We start from the raw sequence: 16648 nt of genomic DNA, 5'->3' as shown, positions 1-16648 counted from the left end.
CGCAAACAACATAATTATTTAATCAGAACTCGAAGCAAATGCATGGTGTCAAGTGCGGGAAAACGCGAAGCGAGTGACTCATGTAACGGGCTTTACATGATACAAATGAACGCGGACGTATACAGAACAGTTTATATTCAGCCGCTCTCAAATATTACAGCAATCATCGGACTACTGAAACATCACATTTGCGACCGGTTCAAAGAGGTGAATCTTTACCGCCGAAACAAACCATACTAACATCAACTTGAGCCTCATGCCGACAGGCTAAAACTTATCTCGATAAAAAAACATAACATGTAAATTCTAAGGGACGTGCAGGAGAAAATTGAAAAACAGTAAAAGTAAAAAACAATGCAAGTAATTAAGCATTTGTAACAAGTCACGATTGGTTTCGGTTTGAATTGTGATTGGTTGAGAAAGTGGCACTAGTTTTCAACCAATGACAAAGCGTAGTTTTGACACTCAACTGAAAACCGCTCAAATTGATTGACATTCACGACAGCATGCAAATCACACTGCGCTTCCCGCTACAAGCAGGGGTCAATTCAATAAAGAAATTACATTTGTAGTTTTTACACGTGTAATTTACACGTGTATAGTCCGACTTGTAAATACAAGGATTCAATAAAAGAATTTTCCACACTGGAATTTACACGTGTATCCCTGGTCAGAATACACTTGTAAATTACAAAGTAGCCTTACAATTGTAAACTCCGTTTGAATACATGTGTATTTTTTCGAATGTAAAATTTAAATATCTCTTCTGTCCTTTTAATATATATGCGGTTCTCCTTCCTTCGTTCTCAGATATATATTCTTGAGACCATTGTTGAACATGTTATCCAAGCAACAAAAGTTGCTTTTAGCCCAGCTTGTGAGGGACCACAAAATGATAGTTTTAGCGCCATTTCCGTCGACAGTGACGAAGAAGGCAAAACAAGACGCGTCAGTGAAGTGCAAGTTTCTACCGATGAAACTGGCAATGGCAGGGGCGGCTCACCAAAAATGCTACCCAAGCAGGCAGTCTTAAAAGCAAAAGGCCAAGAAAAATCAGAGGTGAGGCTCTGCCATCAGTTAGAAAGGCCAAGGGGATATCATCAACTGCACATAACAAGGCAGCAGATCTAGAAGACGACATACTGCGCCTTAGAAAAAGAAAACTCCAACTGGAAAATATCGAGCTGAGATTGGACATAAAAAGGCTCAGAAAAGATCTTGACAATGAAATAATTTTATTAAACAGCGTCCAAAATGGCATTTAACAAGACGATATCAGTAATCGTTTGGACAGTTGCTGAACTTATTACATATATTTTATAATACCTTGAATATTGAGTGAAAAAACTGTAAATTGCAACCATGTTACCAATTAAACTAGCATAATTGTGACATACAGTTTCTTTTTCTTTTCCTAGTAAGGTAGATGTGCACTTTTTGCAAAATACATGTAGTGAATATCGTCATTGAGTAACAAATGACATATTAAATTGGCCCTCCCAAAAAATATGGCGTATTTCGTCGTGGACTGTTCTCTTTTGATGATATTGAAACAGTTCAAGTTTTGAAGTGTCATTGGTATTATTTTTCGCACTCATAGGAAGCGCTGCAGCAACTGCTGTTGTCTGTTCTCTTGTTCCTCTGTTGTCGATATCTAGCTCATCGTCGTTAATGTCGAGATCTGCATCAAGAGGATCATCACCGTTATCACTAAATAGAATGCGGAGATTGTGCAGTATAACAGCACACTTGATAAGCTCGGCAGCTCTTTCCATGTTTCTCACTTTCATTCTCCTCTGTAGAGCATAGAACCTTTTCTTAAGAATGCCGTAGAACGCGATGAATGATATTGCATACTGCTGATATGGAGATACCATGACAAGAGTGCACTACGCGATAGAAGGAATTTGTACCAAGGTTGTGGAGAAATACTAAAGGTTGCTGTCTTGCCGTTAGTGCTCGGTTACATCTCGTTCTGTTCCAAACGCGGGCCTGTTAATTCCAAAAGATGGCCGAAGGCGTCGACAAGGAGACGAAACTTCTCTCGAAATTCCCTTGGCTTTTTGGACCTGAAACAGCCGTCTTTCCTCCAACTTCCTAGGTGGACGGATTTTCTGACGTCTCAGGAGCTCGTCGAGTTCCTTTTCTCTTGAAGACGACATGTTTTTATACCTCAATTTGTTTTTCTGAAGTCTTACTCAGTGTGTTTACAAGTGACAAGCGACTTGTATTTTGCACTTGTGATTTACAAGTTGGACTCTTGTAAAAATACAAGTCGGACTCTTGTAAAAGTTTTATGAAATTGGATTCTTACCTTATTTTACACGTGTAGCGCTACACCTGTAATTACAAGTCGGACAGTTGTAACCGGGACTTGTACCGATTTTTATTAAACTCGTCTCCGGCTGCGCTTGTAAATACAATGGTCCGACCTGTAGATTACAAGTGTAAAAGTTTTATTGAATTGACCCCAGGTTTCGATTCAGTCAATAATTCATTTAATGCTAATGAAACTCTGCAAAATATTGAACTCTTGGTCAGGATATTGGCATTCCATCTACGTTTAAAAGACTGTATTCATGTCCTAGCTCACACGGTCCACTTCCAACCTGAAAAAAAGTACATTGTCATTATAGTGATGAAAAATAAAAACGTTTCCTTCTGTTGTGTGTGTTTACTGAGCTGGAAAGAGCAGCAAATTGCAATTTGCGAGACAGTCTGTACTGTGGCACTTTCTTTCTTACGTTCAAGGCCTGGCGGCCCATATTCATGAAGCCTTCCTAAGGTAACTTATGTATTGTTTCTTAAAAATGGTGTGTTGTTAGGATACATCTTACATCAGCAAGGCTTCGGTGCACAGTTTGTGTACTACTAATAGTTCCAGTTATACTTTTGCCATCTTGCTCCCAATATTTTATGGGTGGACGTATGTTAATGGGCTCATTGTTACACTGCCAAGTTCAGGTCTTGATTCGTTCACCACGATCTGCTCAAGGCTGTTAAATGTTGTAAGCTGTAGATACCTATTTCATCGAGTAAATTAAACACATCTCGCTTGGCCAGCAATCCTTCTCCATTTAACCACTGTTGTGTGTTGTCATATGTTTTGAACTTGCTAAAACGTTAGTTTGAAGGTGTAATAAATTCGACTGCATGCTTTGTATGAAATCGAGCTGTTGTCGACTTTCGCTCCTCTGTTATCTGGGACCTTAAGCAGCGACGACCACGACGCAACGAGAACGTCAGAAAACAATTTTAATTAGCAAAACATTAACTCTGCAAGTGCGTTATAAGCTATAGTACATTTCTTTTTCGTCCTCTGCAAAACAACGACGTTAAATGACGACATTCAAGGTTTTGTGGAGGACGGAACACATGATGGTTAATTTTCCTTTCTCTTTCAAAACACCCCTACGACGTTAACTCCTGGATAGTTTGGCCGCATTACACAAACTAAATGAGTAGAAATCATCGCGAATTTATTCAGGAGACGCGAATGTAATTCTTTGGCCCCGTTTTCGTTTGGCGTCGTCGCTGTCTCTGCTTACTTAAGGTCCTTATTCCAACTCTCGTTCTCACATGAGCTTTAAGTCAATAATTAAGGTGACTCGACCCAGTTATTTTTTGGTAGTACCACCCTACTTTGAAGCTCTCTGGTATCCCCACCTTTACTTTTATCGTAAGTGTAACGCATAGAATGTATAACAAATAGATCAATCTACAATATAGCAAAAAAAATTTGGCGATCGGAGTAAATGTCACGTGGTTATAGTGCCACGCCCCTTTGAGGTCTGAGTCGAAATTCTGCTGTTGCCGGCTTTTTTTCGTGAGAATTTCTCGGCTACACATAGTGCGCATTAGTGCCTTGCGCTGAACAAAGTTTCAACAAAATCGCAAAGACCCAATTCGAGAAATTTAGCGCTTTCCAAATTTAGGTCATAATTTATGTAAAAATGGTAAGCAAACTTTACACGATTATATCTAATAAACTATGAGATTTATTCCTTTATTTTGGGGATCTTTATAACAAATGGGTCCTTGCAAATCAGCAAAAAGCTTTAGCGCCTTGTAAATGCGCCCGATTTCGAGCGATGCAAACATATAGAAATTATAGTTTTAGCTATTTGTTGACGCTTGTCAACGTTTCAGAGTCCTCCTCACAAAAAAAGCATTTTCTTAAAAATTCGTAGGTTTTTTTCCTTCAATTTTTTTCAGGGCTACAATTGATTAACTAACTATCCGGATTCTGAATTTCATGGTCATTGAAAAACTGTGACATTATCTTCTATAAGCCCAAACTTGAGTAAACATTGAAGATTTTTAGCGTTTTGGCTGAGATGGTGCTTTGGGAGTTTTCTAGTGTTTTGAGTCTGTCATGATACAGTATTCTTGTTCAGCACGCGTGCAATGACCACGCTTGCCTGACTTCCGAATGCACTCATTGGACATTGAACGCGTGCTTAACAAGAATGCTGTATCATGACAGACTCGAAACAATAGGAAACTCCCAAAGCACAAACTCAGCCAAAACGCTAAAAATCATCAATGTTTACTCAAGTTTGGGCTTATAGAAGATAATGTCACAGTTTTTCAATGACCATGGAATTCAGAATCTGGGTAGTTAGTAAATCAATTGTAGCCCTGAAAAAATTTGAAGGAAAAAAAACTACGAATTTTTAAGAAAATGCTTTTTTAGTGAGAAGGACTCTGAAACGCTGACAAGCGTCAACAAATAGCTAAAACTATAATTTCTATATGTTTGCATCGCTCGAAATCGGGCGCATTTACAAGGCGCTAAAGCTTTTTGCTGATTTGCAAGGACCCATTTGTTATAAAGATCCCCAAAATAAAGGAATAAATCTCATAGTTTATTAGATATAATCGTGTAAAGTTTGCTTACCATTTTTACATAAATTATGACCTAAATTTGGAAAGCGCTAAATTTCGCGAATTGGGTCTTTGCGATTTTGTTGAAACCTTGTTCAGCGCAAGGCGCTAATGCGCACTATGTGTAGCCGAGAAATTCTCACGAAAAAAAGCCGGCAACAGCAGAATTTCGACTCAGACCTCAAAGGGGCGTGGCACTATAACCACGTGACATTTACTCCGATCGCCAAAATTTTTTTGCTATATTGTAGATTGATCTATATGTTATTCATTCTGTGTGTTAAACTTACGATAAAAGCAAAGGTGGGGATACCAGAGAGCTTCAAAGTAGGGTGGTACCACCAAAAAATAACTGGGTCGAGTCACCTTAAGCTAATAGAAGATGCAAGTATACCTTTGTTGAGATAACATATTTCACCGCCCCACGAGATGGTTCAATGTTAACGGACTCGAGAAGACTCTGAAATCAGAACGTCTTTGTGAGAACAACCGGTCACAAACTCGCCGAAGCCTTTCAAAGGCAGGGCATCCGTAAAGAATTACGAAGGAAAATTTGATTTTAATGATATGTGGAGAAAATGAAATGAAACTATCAGAGATTGGATAGGAACAGCACTAGCATCGTCAGCGAAAGAATCATGACTGCAAACAAAGATGAAACAGATATTCAAACCTTTGATAAATTAACTTGAGGGTGAAACTCAATCCCTTGAATAAATCTGTTGACAAAACAAGTCACCATTACATCAAGGGTCCACGTACTAATGCTCGAAAAACTACGTTCCCTAAAGAAATGGTCCGTGAGTTCACTTGGTTATATGGAGACTTGTCAGGCCCTGGCAAGAAATCCTAGGCTCCGTTCACACAAGAGTTTTCAAATGTTGGCCACAAACACAGAACAACAGTATCGTCCATACATAAGCTTTTATATCGTTTTCAACTGTACACACTTGAGGTTTTCCATTAAAAACGCATATTTTTTTTGCTATTTCAATTTCCACACAGAAAGAGATCCACGCTTCAAGCAAGTTAAGCGTTTCAAAATGACACTACTTCACCAAACACATTGGAAATAAAGAAGTGTCTTCGTGAGACGCCGCCATGCAGCGTAAAAGCCATAAAATTTATTAATCAGACTCGTGGGGCTCATGAGAATCAACAGGGTGCACTGAGATGCAAACGATGTGAGCAAATTTTCTTTTGTTTTGGCACCAACATAGCGGCAATGCAATCAACCTTTAAGACTGTTCTTAGTAAGTTTATAGCAGTAAAGGACATGAAAACAGGGTGGGGTAGGAGGACAGGGGTTTCTTCTTACCATGAGCTTGGGAACAGTCTCCCTAAACAAACACTAGGAAATTACTTTATTGTTCAAACTTGACTCTTTCTCTCCTAACGATATTGTACCTCAAAAATTGTAGATCCGAACGTAGCGCTTGTACTATACACTGACCTTTCTTTACAGCTACATTTCTGATGTTGGTTTGCCGAAATCGCTTCATGTGACGTACCTCACGCACGAGAGGAACAACAACATCGCATGGGAATGAATGAGGCAGGTCAACTCTGATGTGGTTCTTTTTGGTGCTCAACATTGGTCAAGTAGAAATTACAGAAATCCTAAATTCCTCTTAGTAGATTTCCCTGTGAAGTTAGCAGTTAACCCGGCAAGAATTTCAAAAGTTGGAAAGTTGACAATGCTCAGTTTAAAATGTTTTAATGTTTGTTGCCACCAATGTTGGAAATTTCTTCCATAGTCGTATTGTACTTACCCACGGTCTGTATCTGGGAAAAAATAATGTTTAATCAGCGCCAGAACTTCTGGAATCTCGCTCTCTAATAAAAACAGACACGCATTGGGTCCCGCATCAAACGTGTAAGCTACCTGAAACATTGCAGTATGAAGCATCACGATACCGCCGCCACAATTAAGAAATAAAGATTAAGTAAACAAATCACTTAATTGAAGAGTCGAAGGGAATGATGAGAGAAGCTTTCTAGTCAATAAATAATCTCCACTCTGATACCAAAAAGTGTACTATGGCATGTCACAAGTGATAAATGTCTTTGCAAAAACGATTTCGTGACTGCGTGCAATGTCAGTAAAAGCATGGAGACTCTTTAAAATACGAAACGAAAAGGTTGTGGACTGAAAAGTTAGGCGAACAAATGGAAGTGGAAATATTGTTGAAAGAAGCCAAACATTCTACCATGACGCACATTGAGCAAAATGCCGGAAGGAGACAGTTGAACTATAACTTGAAAAGTCCCTTTGGGGAGTGTCGATATCGCATCACATCGCATCGTATCATATTGTATTGTATTGCGTTGTGTGGTGTGGTATGTATTGCATTGTATCGTACTGTAATTTACAACCACTAACGTAGCTTTTGATGATACCTTGGGATGCCCATGGTAGTTGTTATACTCAGTCACAAGTTGTACAATCCGGTGTGATGTCTGATTCATATATGGTGGTGTTAATGGCGGGTATGTGTCCTGACACACCGCGTGAAGCTGGTTACTTTCCTAAAAATAAAGGATAATGATTAATGACGTATATTGCAATTTTAAGCAAAAAAATAACAAAAAACGCAGTCCACGGCTACTGCCATAAAATTTATCAATCTGTCACCAGAAAAAGCTAATTTTAGAAATAGGCGAGATTAAATAGAACGCTTAAAAAGAGTAACAGAATTGATGTTTCGGAACTCGACCAGTAGTACATTTTACATTGTACACGCCACGGCACTTAAGGCACTGACCTCGCATTTGTAACATTTCACCCCTACTAGTAATTTAATACATCACAGTTTGCAGTGCTCAAGGAATAATGGATAAATTAGTAGCCGGAGCAGCCTGCAATTCTGAAACTTGAATTCAAGTTTACATTACATGCTCCAAAAGTTATTTACTATTCATTGCATGAGCTACAGAATCATGACCGCTACATCTTTGATAATGCCTTGCGTTTTCTGCCTTTTAAGCTGTCCAACAAAATTATGGATCTGGCTGACACTTCTCAACAAAAACGTGCACAGGCCATAACTCTAATTATTCTTTGTAACAATGTGGAAGAGTACCATCATAACAGAAAAACTAACTTAGTGGCCATCTAATTGAGATGCCAGTAGTCTACACAGAATCTGGTCGGCATAAACCACTTTTGTAGCCATTTAATTGAGATGCCAGTAGTCTACACAGAATCTGGTCGTCATAAACCACTTTTGTAGCCATTTAATTGAGATGCCAGTAGTCTACACAGAATCTGGTCGTCATAAACCACTTTTGTAGCCATTTAATTGAGATGCCAGTAGTCTACACAGAATCTAGTCGGCATAAACCACATTAGTGGACATTTAATTAAGATGCGAGTAGTCTACATAGAATCTGGTCGCAGAATCGCCTTTCTGCATTTCTAGCAGGTAAAGTTATCGAGCTGGAGAAGACTTCTTCTAAGGTTGCGAGGCTCTTAAATATTATTGAGAAAGCAGCAGAGTTAACAAGCGTTAACAATCCATGAATTAAATATTTTTTTCACAATGGGCACAGAAACCATAGAAACATGTACATTAACCAGCAACTTCTGGAAAATTCTTGTGATTATGTTGCACTTGATCCATATTAGAAACATATTAAATGAATAAAGACATCTTGCACTGTCATTACTAAGAAAACTGCCATGTCTTTCCAGAGATGTTCAGTTGCGGGAAAACACTGCTGGACTACCAAACATAACATACACATAACACCGACCCAAATGACTACTTGGAAAAGATTATGCACAGATCAAAAGCGGCGGTTACCTTCATTGTAGTTTCCGCAAATGTCTTGAAATCTCTTTCTAATATTGCCTTTTTCATAGCCTCCATTCTCTTAGGGACACAAAATTCAGCTCTCAACTAGAAAAGAGAAAGAAACAATCTTTACGACATGCGATTGTAAGTCCAGAACGGCATTCAAGTACACAGTACAAGCATAGTATTGTTCCTTACAATGGGTAGGCCACCCCAAGGTGTCTCTTTACAAACAGCTGTATAATGGGTACCTGTACATTGCTGCCATGGAAAATGCTGCTGGGGGGTGACAATGGGATATCAAATGAAAACACGATCTTCTACCTCACTGAATGAAACAAAATATCTTGAAAATCAAGGAATGCGGCATTAATGTATGCTGCAGGACTGTCGTCAGGATACCTTAAGAAGATCACTTGTTTCAACACTTCGTCGCATTCCATCTGTACTACTTGTGCCTTTTTGCTGGTCGCTCACCTTTGGAAAACATGCAAACATTACACTGTTAACGACAATGTCAAATAAGGATTTTAAAGTCAGTATTTAAACAGTCAAAGAAGAGTTTAAAATAGAGTGTAAAATGAAGGTGAGGTACCAAAACTCCTCCTCTCCCTATATACTACTGTGTCTTAGCGTTAGTAAAAGACTCCCTTAGACGGCCTTTCTTATTAGATTTCCCACTTTGATCAATTTAAAACAAAACGTAGCATAGCAAATCCTGAGATTCGTTTTGCTAGGCCATTTTGATTTTTTATTAATGGCCAATTCATCCCAACTGGGTAAGGGTAAGGCTGCAACTAATTTCTGTCCCTAGCGTCTGTATCTTGCAACAGCCTGCTTCCTGCCTCAGAAAAGAGCCATATCTTTCAGTTCAGTCATTACTAAAGCCGTGGCCTTGGTGCGAGTTTTTCAACAATTTTTGTTTTGCCAGCCCGTGAAGAAAATCACACATGTAGCCACCATTGAACTGGTGATGCGACAGGTAGATGGCAGAGGCAGAAGAACGTCTGGGCCATTTTGACTTCTCCTGTTCTCGCCTATCTGTCCTGGGTTTGTGAGGATGTGGTACAGTGGAAGGGGGTTAGTTTTTCTCAGGGATAAATTGGGCCATTTTGGGGGGGTAGCGTGGTGGGTAGATTTGAGCCACTGCAGGGGGAAGGAGTAGGAGTCAAATAGGTTGATGATAGCTATAGAAGGGTTGGTACAAAAGAAAAGGACTTCAGATTTTAGATCTCCTAAAGTTGGCATCCCCAGAGAGGGAGGGGGGTACTCCCCATAACTTTTGGTAGAGGTGTGTGGCTCTGATCTCCCAACCCTGACCCTATTTCAGACCAAAATATGCAATTTTCCAGTACACTTTTTTAGACCTGGGCCCAGTTGTTAAAAGCCGATTAAGCTAATCCTGGATTAACGTAAACTTTGATTCGAGTTTAATTACTTATCAATAAAGATTCTTTAAAATGATTTTTGGCTCTCAGTTTTGACTTGACTTTTCTTTACCTTTAGCTTGAAATTAGGCTTTGAAATCACTTTTAAAGAGCGAGATGAAAACCTCGATTAACTTTTAATCGTAGATTAGCGTTAATCGGCTTTCGAACAACCTGGCCCTGGGCTCTAAAATCCACACGCATTTTTAGACCAGGTTTTTTGGATCCACGCCCACTTTCAGACTTCCAGCCCAAAAAGCTTAAAATCCATCCTATTTCAGACCAAAACAGCTCAAAAACCACACCATTTGGCACTGCACGAACCTATATAGTTTATGTAGGGGAGTGCCCCCTTCCCCTAGGGGTTGGCATCACAGTCTCTAAATACCTTACCACCAGAATTAGCACCCTGAGTCCAGGCCAATGTTCTTGTGGTGCAATCTAACAACAAAAAAGGTTTAATTTTTAATTCTAATACATGCTAATAATTTGTAAAATTATCACTCGTTTGTTTTTATCGTGAAAAAGTTTTATTTTGGATAAGTGAGAACTTCAAGACTAATAATAATATTGTCTCTGGGGAAAGATTCCCTATGTCATAATGTGCAAGTAAATTTACATTTCATCTTTTTTTATAAGATGATCACCTGCTTAGCAATACTGTCTTCCCCATCCTCCATGTCTCCTTTTTCCCAAGCTACAAATCCTCCATACATGCTGCGACAGGCACTTCCTGAACCCTGTCTATTGGTCAGAAGACAACAACATAGTAATGCTATTCAAACAAAGGGAGCATAAGAATGCCAATTTTTAATAGGATGCTCGAGATAATTAAAACTAACACAAGAAAAACACATGATGAAAAATGGACGTGCATGAATCAAAGTGGCAAATGCTTTGTATGCTTTGCAAATTAACACATTATGAAATATTCAAGACAATGTGGGCACTAGCTGCCGGAAAACAATTTACCAATTTACTTAGAAGGACATTTAGTGTAAGCCTAATAGTATTTTTTTAAAAACGATTTTGGGGTGGGAGGAAGGAGGGCTGTACAATATTATTTTACCTAGCAATTCTTGAAAGTTCACCATTGACTTGAAATAATCTTGAGAGAGCATAAACTGCAAAGACAAAGTTTAAATTAAAGCAAAAATAAGGCCAAAAAATATTATTTATTTTATTAGTGTCCTGTAACAAATGGCAAATACTGCTACAAAAGATGGTAATTATAGCGACACTCTTCATTAGCCCGTGAACAAGCTCCCAAGTGAGTTATAGAGTGAAAAGAACCGGGTACTCCGGTTTTCCCCTCTCCTCAAAAACCAACATTTCTAAATTCCAATTTGATCCGGAATCCGAGGGCCACAGGTTTGTCAGTCGTAAAGACTGTTAAGTGTCACCCTCACTGAACAAAGTAGGTAAATCAGACCCTTGACCTCCTGTTTTGTTGTGCCTGTATAGAGACAAAGTGTCTTGAGATATGACAGTTTTACTGAGTTTAGATTTGGTTACCAAAAACTTATGTCAGAGATCTGTTGGTCAGTGGCTCACAGAGCATGGCCAGAAAATGTCAGAGTTCTCTCAACTCTCAGTCATTTCATAAGCATATAAAACTTCAGTCTCTTCAAGCATATTATACAGGGTTAAGCTGTAGATAGAGAGGAAATGTCCATACCTAGGCAGGAGAACCCTGCAGCTGATGAGGCTAGGCCTGCTGCTGTTGGAAAGTTATTCTTTGAACAGATGTGAACGTGACAACCCCTGAGTTTTGCCCACTGATTGTTGTTAGGATTGCTCTCACACAGTTGTCTAACTGAAATGAAATTTCATATAGTAAGTGAATCAAAAAGATTCTTTGGATTTATTTGAAGAGTTTTCAGGTGCAACAGATTGTGTAAGTGACATTTTTTGGCCAAACAAGAGTGACTAAATGCTCTTGCTCTGTTTCAGACAAGGGCAGTACTATTTTTATGTATTAATTATATGTTGATCAATCCATATGAAGGCTAAACCAGAGTTATGAATTTTGTAGTACAAAATGGCCTATGCTTTGTTGTCCTGTAACAACTAGTCAGTTAAGAGTGCTTTCCATTAACCGAACCAGCTAGCGAGTCACTGGTTAGTTTATAATTGAAGGACAGAAATAGGGCACAACCAACCACTGGGCCTCAGAATCCAAATTAGCTGCACTTAGCCATACAGACTGGTTATTATGTTCATACCACTGCAAGTTTCATAATTATTTTGATTATTTACTTTCAATTTGTTACCAAAAGACTTGAATTCAATTAATTGGCTGATGGCTTTGCTGAAAACTCAAAAAACAAAAACAAAAGAAGGCTTAATATAAGTAATGTGTACTTGATTTCTTTTGTACATAGCTTTTAATGAAACAATGCTTCAGCCAGCTGGTCAATCGGTTTTTAAGCTAAAGTGATTATAAAAAAGTCTGTCATATTGAGATAACTCACTAAATTTACAAAAGATATTGGAATATCATGGAACTGCATGTACATTTCTGACATGATGTATATCCAGACAATGCTAAATTTGAATGGATTCTAAGGCCAAATTGTCACTGACAAGTAACCAATTTCAAGATGAACACTAAATGGATTTCATAAATAACATATTCAGAGATGAACAGTGAAAATATCTTTCCAAGCTTAAGCCTTCACAATGTTTGGATGATCAGAAATTGCAAAAAAAAGTGCAAAAAAAAAAATTTTTACATCCTTAAACAAACATTAATTTAATAAATATATAAACAACAATCACTAGACAAGTACGTTAATCCACTCTTGTGTAAAATTTAACATGATGTTAAAAAATTGTGGCAAATACAAAATGCAACGTACTTCTAGATAAACACTTCTGAATTCTTGGCATCTTAGCAATGTCATGCTTCCTGAGGAGAAAAAGAAGACAAAAAAACAGAGTTACCTAGTAATTTTCTTATAAATGACCAAACAAAATCATGTCAATGATACTTTTAAACACTTGCACACACTTACAAATTACAGTTAATAATTCCAATTCCACCAAAACAAAATTAAGAATATTAGACTATTTTTGTCATAAATTTGTAAATAAATAATAATACATTTAACACATTGCTTTTTGTTCTAGTTTTTTTTCCTTGGTATATTCTATGTATTAGTATTATTACTTGTAACTTAGAAGGACGACCCTTCTATAAAGCACTTTTGAGTGAAGTAGATACGTTGTAGGTTAAAATGAATCCCAGGTTAAAATGATTTCAACCTAGTTTGATTTGTATTTTCCTTTATTTCAGATGTAAACTACCCAACCTTAACAAAATAAAATACAAGTCAACCTAAGGTTGAAATCATTTTAGCCTGGGATTCATTTTAACCTACAACAGAATAATCCTCAATAAAGATTATTATAATTTATTATTTATTAGAAAACATTTAACAGATTACATGAAGCAATAAGGCAGTGCGATATTTGAGTGATATGTAGCTGTTGCCGTTTATTGCTGTAAAATTTGTCCTCGATCAAATTGATTCGTAGATCAAATGGATATTTTTCCTGTCTCATATTTAATGTTCACCTTTGGTTGAAAACCAATTATGCTGGTCAGGGAAGAGTATTTTATCAAATTTCAAAACACCAAGAGCTGGGTTGAAAAAGCAATGCCCAGCCAATTTTTTGGCCAAATTTGTGGGGTTTGGAAATTGGATCAAACCTTACTGCGCCTTTCAATATACACGCAGACTCTGAAGTTCAAAATTCAACCAACTGTTCTGCTTTTACTGCCGTCAATCACTATAGTGAACCTCTTAGAGAACAACGGCGTTTGGCTCAACGGGGTCAAAAGGTCATGTTCGTGTGCTGTGATTGGTGGATTTCGATCCACTTTGTCAGTTTCTTACTTTTTGTGGTCAGTGCGTTGTCTCCATGATTATGATTGACGGCAGCAAAATATGCAAATCGTTAGGTGGGGTTGAAGTTTAGAGTCCGTATGTTATTGAAAGGCATTATTGAAAAGAAGATGATATTGTTATTGAAATAATTTAGAGCAAAAGTTCACAAAATTTTATGAAAATTAAAATTACACTTCAAACCTCTTTATGGTAGCAATTTCCCTTTTCTCTTCATGAAAAAATATATTATTGTTTGAATGTGAGTGTTACAGGCTTGGAAGTGGTTGGTCTAGAAGAAAATACCAATCTCTTCTTTTAAAAGTTACAGTACCTTCCATTGAGCCACAAACAGTCTTCAGAAAAAGTTTGACTGGCTGCTACAGTTGTCATTGCATGGAGCTAAAATGTGATCAAAATATAAAGTTCACATGACAATTATAAAATTAATACAGGATATTTTCATGCGAGACTATAATAATATTATAAGTGAATTTTCTGACTTAAAATTAAAATTATTCCAAATACATGTGGGCTTTACCACAAATAAAGCAAAGTTCAATAAAGTTTAAATGCCTTTCTAAACAGATGGATTCTTTACTGCAGTAACTATTAATAGTAACAGCTACATGTATTGGGTACTGATTTCAATTTATTGAATTAAGGTGGTACAAACTCTTTATTGGGCTTACTGGTTACACTATTGGACCACACTTTTTGGTGGGAAATATCCAACAGATTTGAATTTGGTATCCTTAATGAAGAAAGTATTTTGTGTAGTGAGCTGTATGGAGTCATGACTGTCATTTGTGTAGTTCCCACATGAAGGTCTATCTCTGTCTTTTTCCTCGTTCATTTGAGAGACTGGAGAAAGCCATGCTGGAGTTAGGGAATATTTCCATACAACCTGCAGAATGATATAAACCTTGAGATTTCTGAGGCTTAAGGCCTATTTAAACAATTTAAATTTAACATTTGCTTCAACATGCGCTTAACACTTTGTTTAACCAAATGTCGGGGACGTTTGAACAGGTTGTTCAACATTGTTGAAAATGCAAATGTTGAAACCTTGTTGAAAGTGTGTTGAATCAAATTTAAACTGCTTTAAACTTTCATTCAACATTGCTTCAACATTTCCTTTGTTCTTGAACATGTTGGCAATGCCATTAAAACCATTTTAACACTCTGTTTATCCAACATTTACCCAAAATCCGTTCAACTTTTGTCGAACAAATGTTGGTCAAATGTTGATACTGTTTAAACAGGCCTTCAGGGTGCATTCGAATGACCTTATTCTGGATAAGAATACATACAATGATTACAAGAAATCCCTCCCTTGAGTACGAAATGGCTCTTAAATTTTTACATGTATCATGTGTCAGTGAATGTTTGCACAAAAAGCTTTCCAAATTACTTAAAAAGAGAAAATTAACAACTATTCAGCTTATTTCTATCCCAGAATATGGTCAATTGAATGCAACTTTATTTGATGAAGTAAGGAAATAATCTTTTATTGAATTTTCAAATAGGATTTGTTGCAAAATTGAGGTTTTTAAAAACATAAATAACGTTTTCTTAAAATTCTTGCGAGCATTCTTCATTTAGAATGGCAAAACGCAAAGAAATCGTTTCAATGACCGTTTCAATTTCTTCTGCTAAAAAGTACGAAACAAACTGTAACCAACACGCCAAATCCTTTACTTACTTTAATTTATAATCGGTCAGTATAAAATGCAGACTGCAGATTGCAGACTGCAGACTGGGTATAAAATGCAGACTAGGTATAAAATGCAGACTGCACACTGGGTATAAAATGCAGACTGAGACCAAAACCGCCTCTTCGTCAAATACAAGATACATTTTGAATTTTTCAACTTAACTTACGCTATTGTCAACAATCGCCTTTCGAGATCATTTCCCATGAAATTTAAATTATTATATTCTTTTTCAAAAAGCGTCAACCTTGAAATAAACAACCCCAAATCATGATGTAAGCAATAATGTGGACATATGACCTTTACTTCGCATGTGGTCAACCTCTTCGCCACTTTGCGTCAACATGGCATTGGCGCCATGCTTATTATGAAGATGGCTCACATATGTTTTGTTTCATCCCAGAACAGTGCAGCTCCTTCGATTCTCATCTGCTTTAGTTTTCGTTACGCACGCGCAAGAAGAAATATGTTTACATTTTTTGTTTACATTCGCTCGGTACAGTCTGGATTCTGTAAAGGGCACAAACATTAGAAAATTGGAAGTGTCAATGAAATCAAAATGTATTCAAGAGCTTTATTGCTTTAATATTCAAAGAAACTAGTCAAAATTTGTCGATTTCAAATTGCTTGCCCCCTCGAAAATCAAGTCTGTTTCCCTCATTAATAATATTATGAAAACCGTCATGGGTGTAACTGTTTACGAACTAATGCGAAGCGATTAAGCTTGAGTCTTCTTTGTGAAGAAAGCGCCTCAGGAAATGAAAGCTACCAAATGGAGATAAAGAAAACAAACAGTTGAGAAATGGGTAAAAACATATGGTCAATTTCGTGGGAGATGATCTCGGAAATGTGAATGTGATTGCATGGCACTAGGGTAAGTCGAAAATTGAAAATGTATTCTGTATTTGACGAAGAGACGGTTTTGGTCTCAG

General features: G+C 37.4%; 1 protein-coding gene across 5 annotated transcripts in view; it reads right to left on the bottom strand.

Moving 5' to 3' along the window:
* Positions 1–120: 120 nt before the first annotated feature.
* The window catches only part of LOC146489788 (diphosphomevalonate decarboxylase-like), a 17039-nt gene continuing 511 nt past the window's right edge, over positions 121–16648 (bottom strand). For 2 of the 5 annotated variants that reach the window (XM_085101492.1, XM_085101630.1), the window contains exons 3-16: positions 14336–14403; positions 12973–13022; positions 11790–11927; positions 11181–11235; positions 10759–10855; positions 10505–10552; positions 9087–9161; positions 8694–8789; positions 7288–7416; positions 6660–6772; positions 5561–5606; positions 5282–5347; positions 2476–2609; positions 121–541 (exon numbers count right to left, since the gene is read on the bottom strand). In XM_085101492.1, coding sequence (XP_084957618.1) covers positions 2538–2609; positions 5282–5347; positions 5561–5606; positions 6660–6772; positions 7288–7416; positions 8694–8789; positions 9087–9161; positions 10505–10552; positions 10759–10855; positions 11181–11235; positions 11790–11927; positions 12973–13022; positions 14336–14403 — 1053 coding nt within the window. In that variant the 3' untranslated portion in view covers positions 121–541; positions 2476–2537. The other 3 variants (XM_085101562.1, XM_085101699.1, XM_085101779.1) reach the window with 3 other exon arrangements.

The sequence above is a fragment of the Pavona decussata genome, unplaced genomic scaffold, assembly GCF_977016875.1.
Source record: "Pavona decussata unplaced genomic scaffold, jaPavDecu1.1 SCAFFOLD_3, whole genome shotgun sequence".
Classification (NCBI taxonomy): domain Eukaryota; kingdom Metazoa; phylum Cnidaria; class Anthozoa; order Scleractinia; family Agariciidae; genus Pavona; species Pavona decussata.
This window is presented reverse-complemented; position numbering and strand designations above follow the sequence as displayed.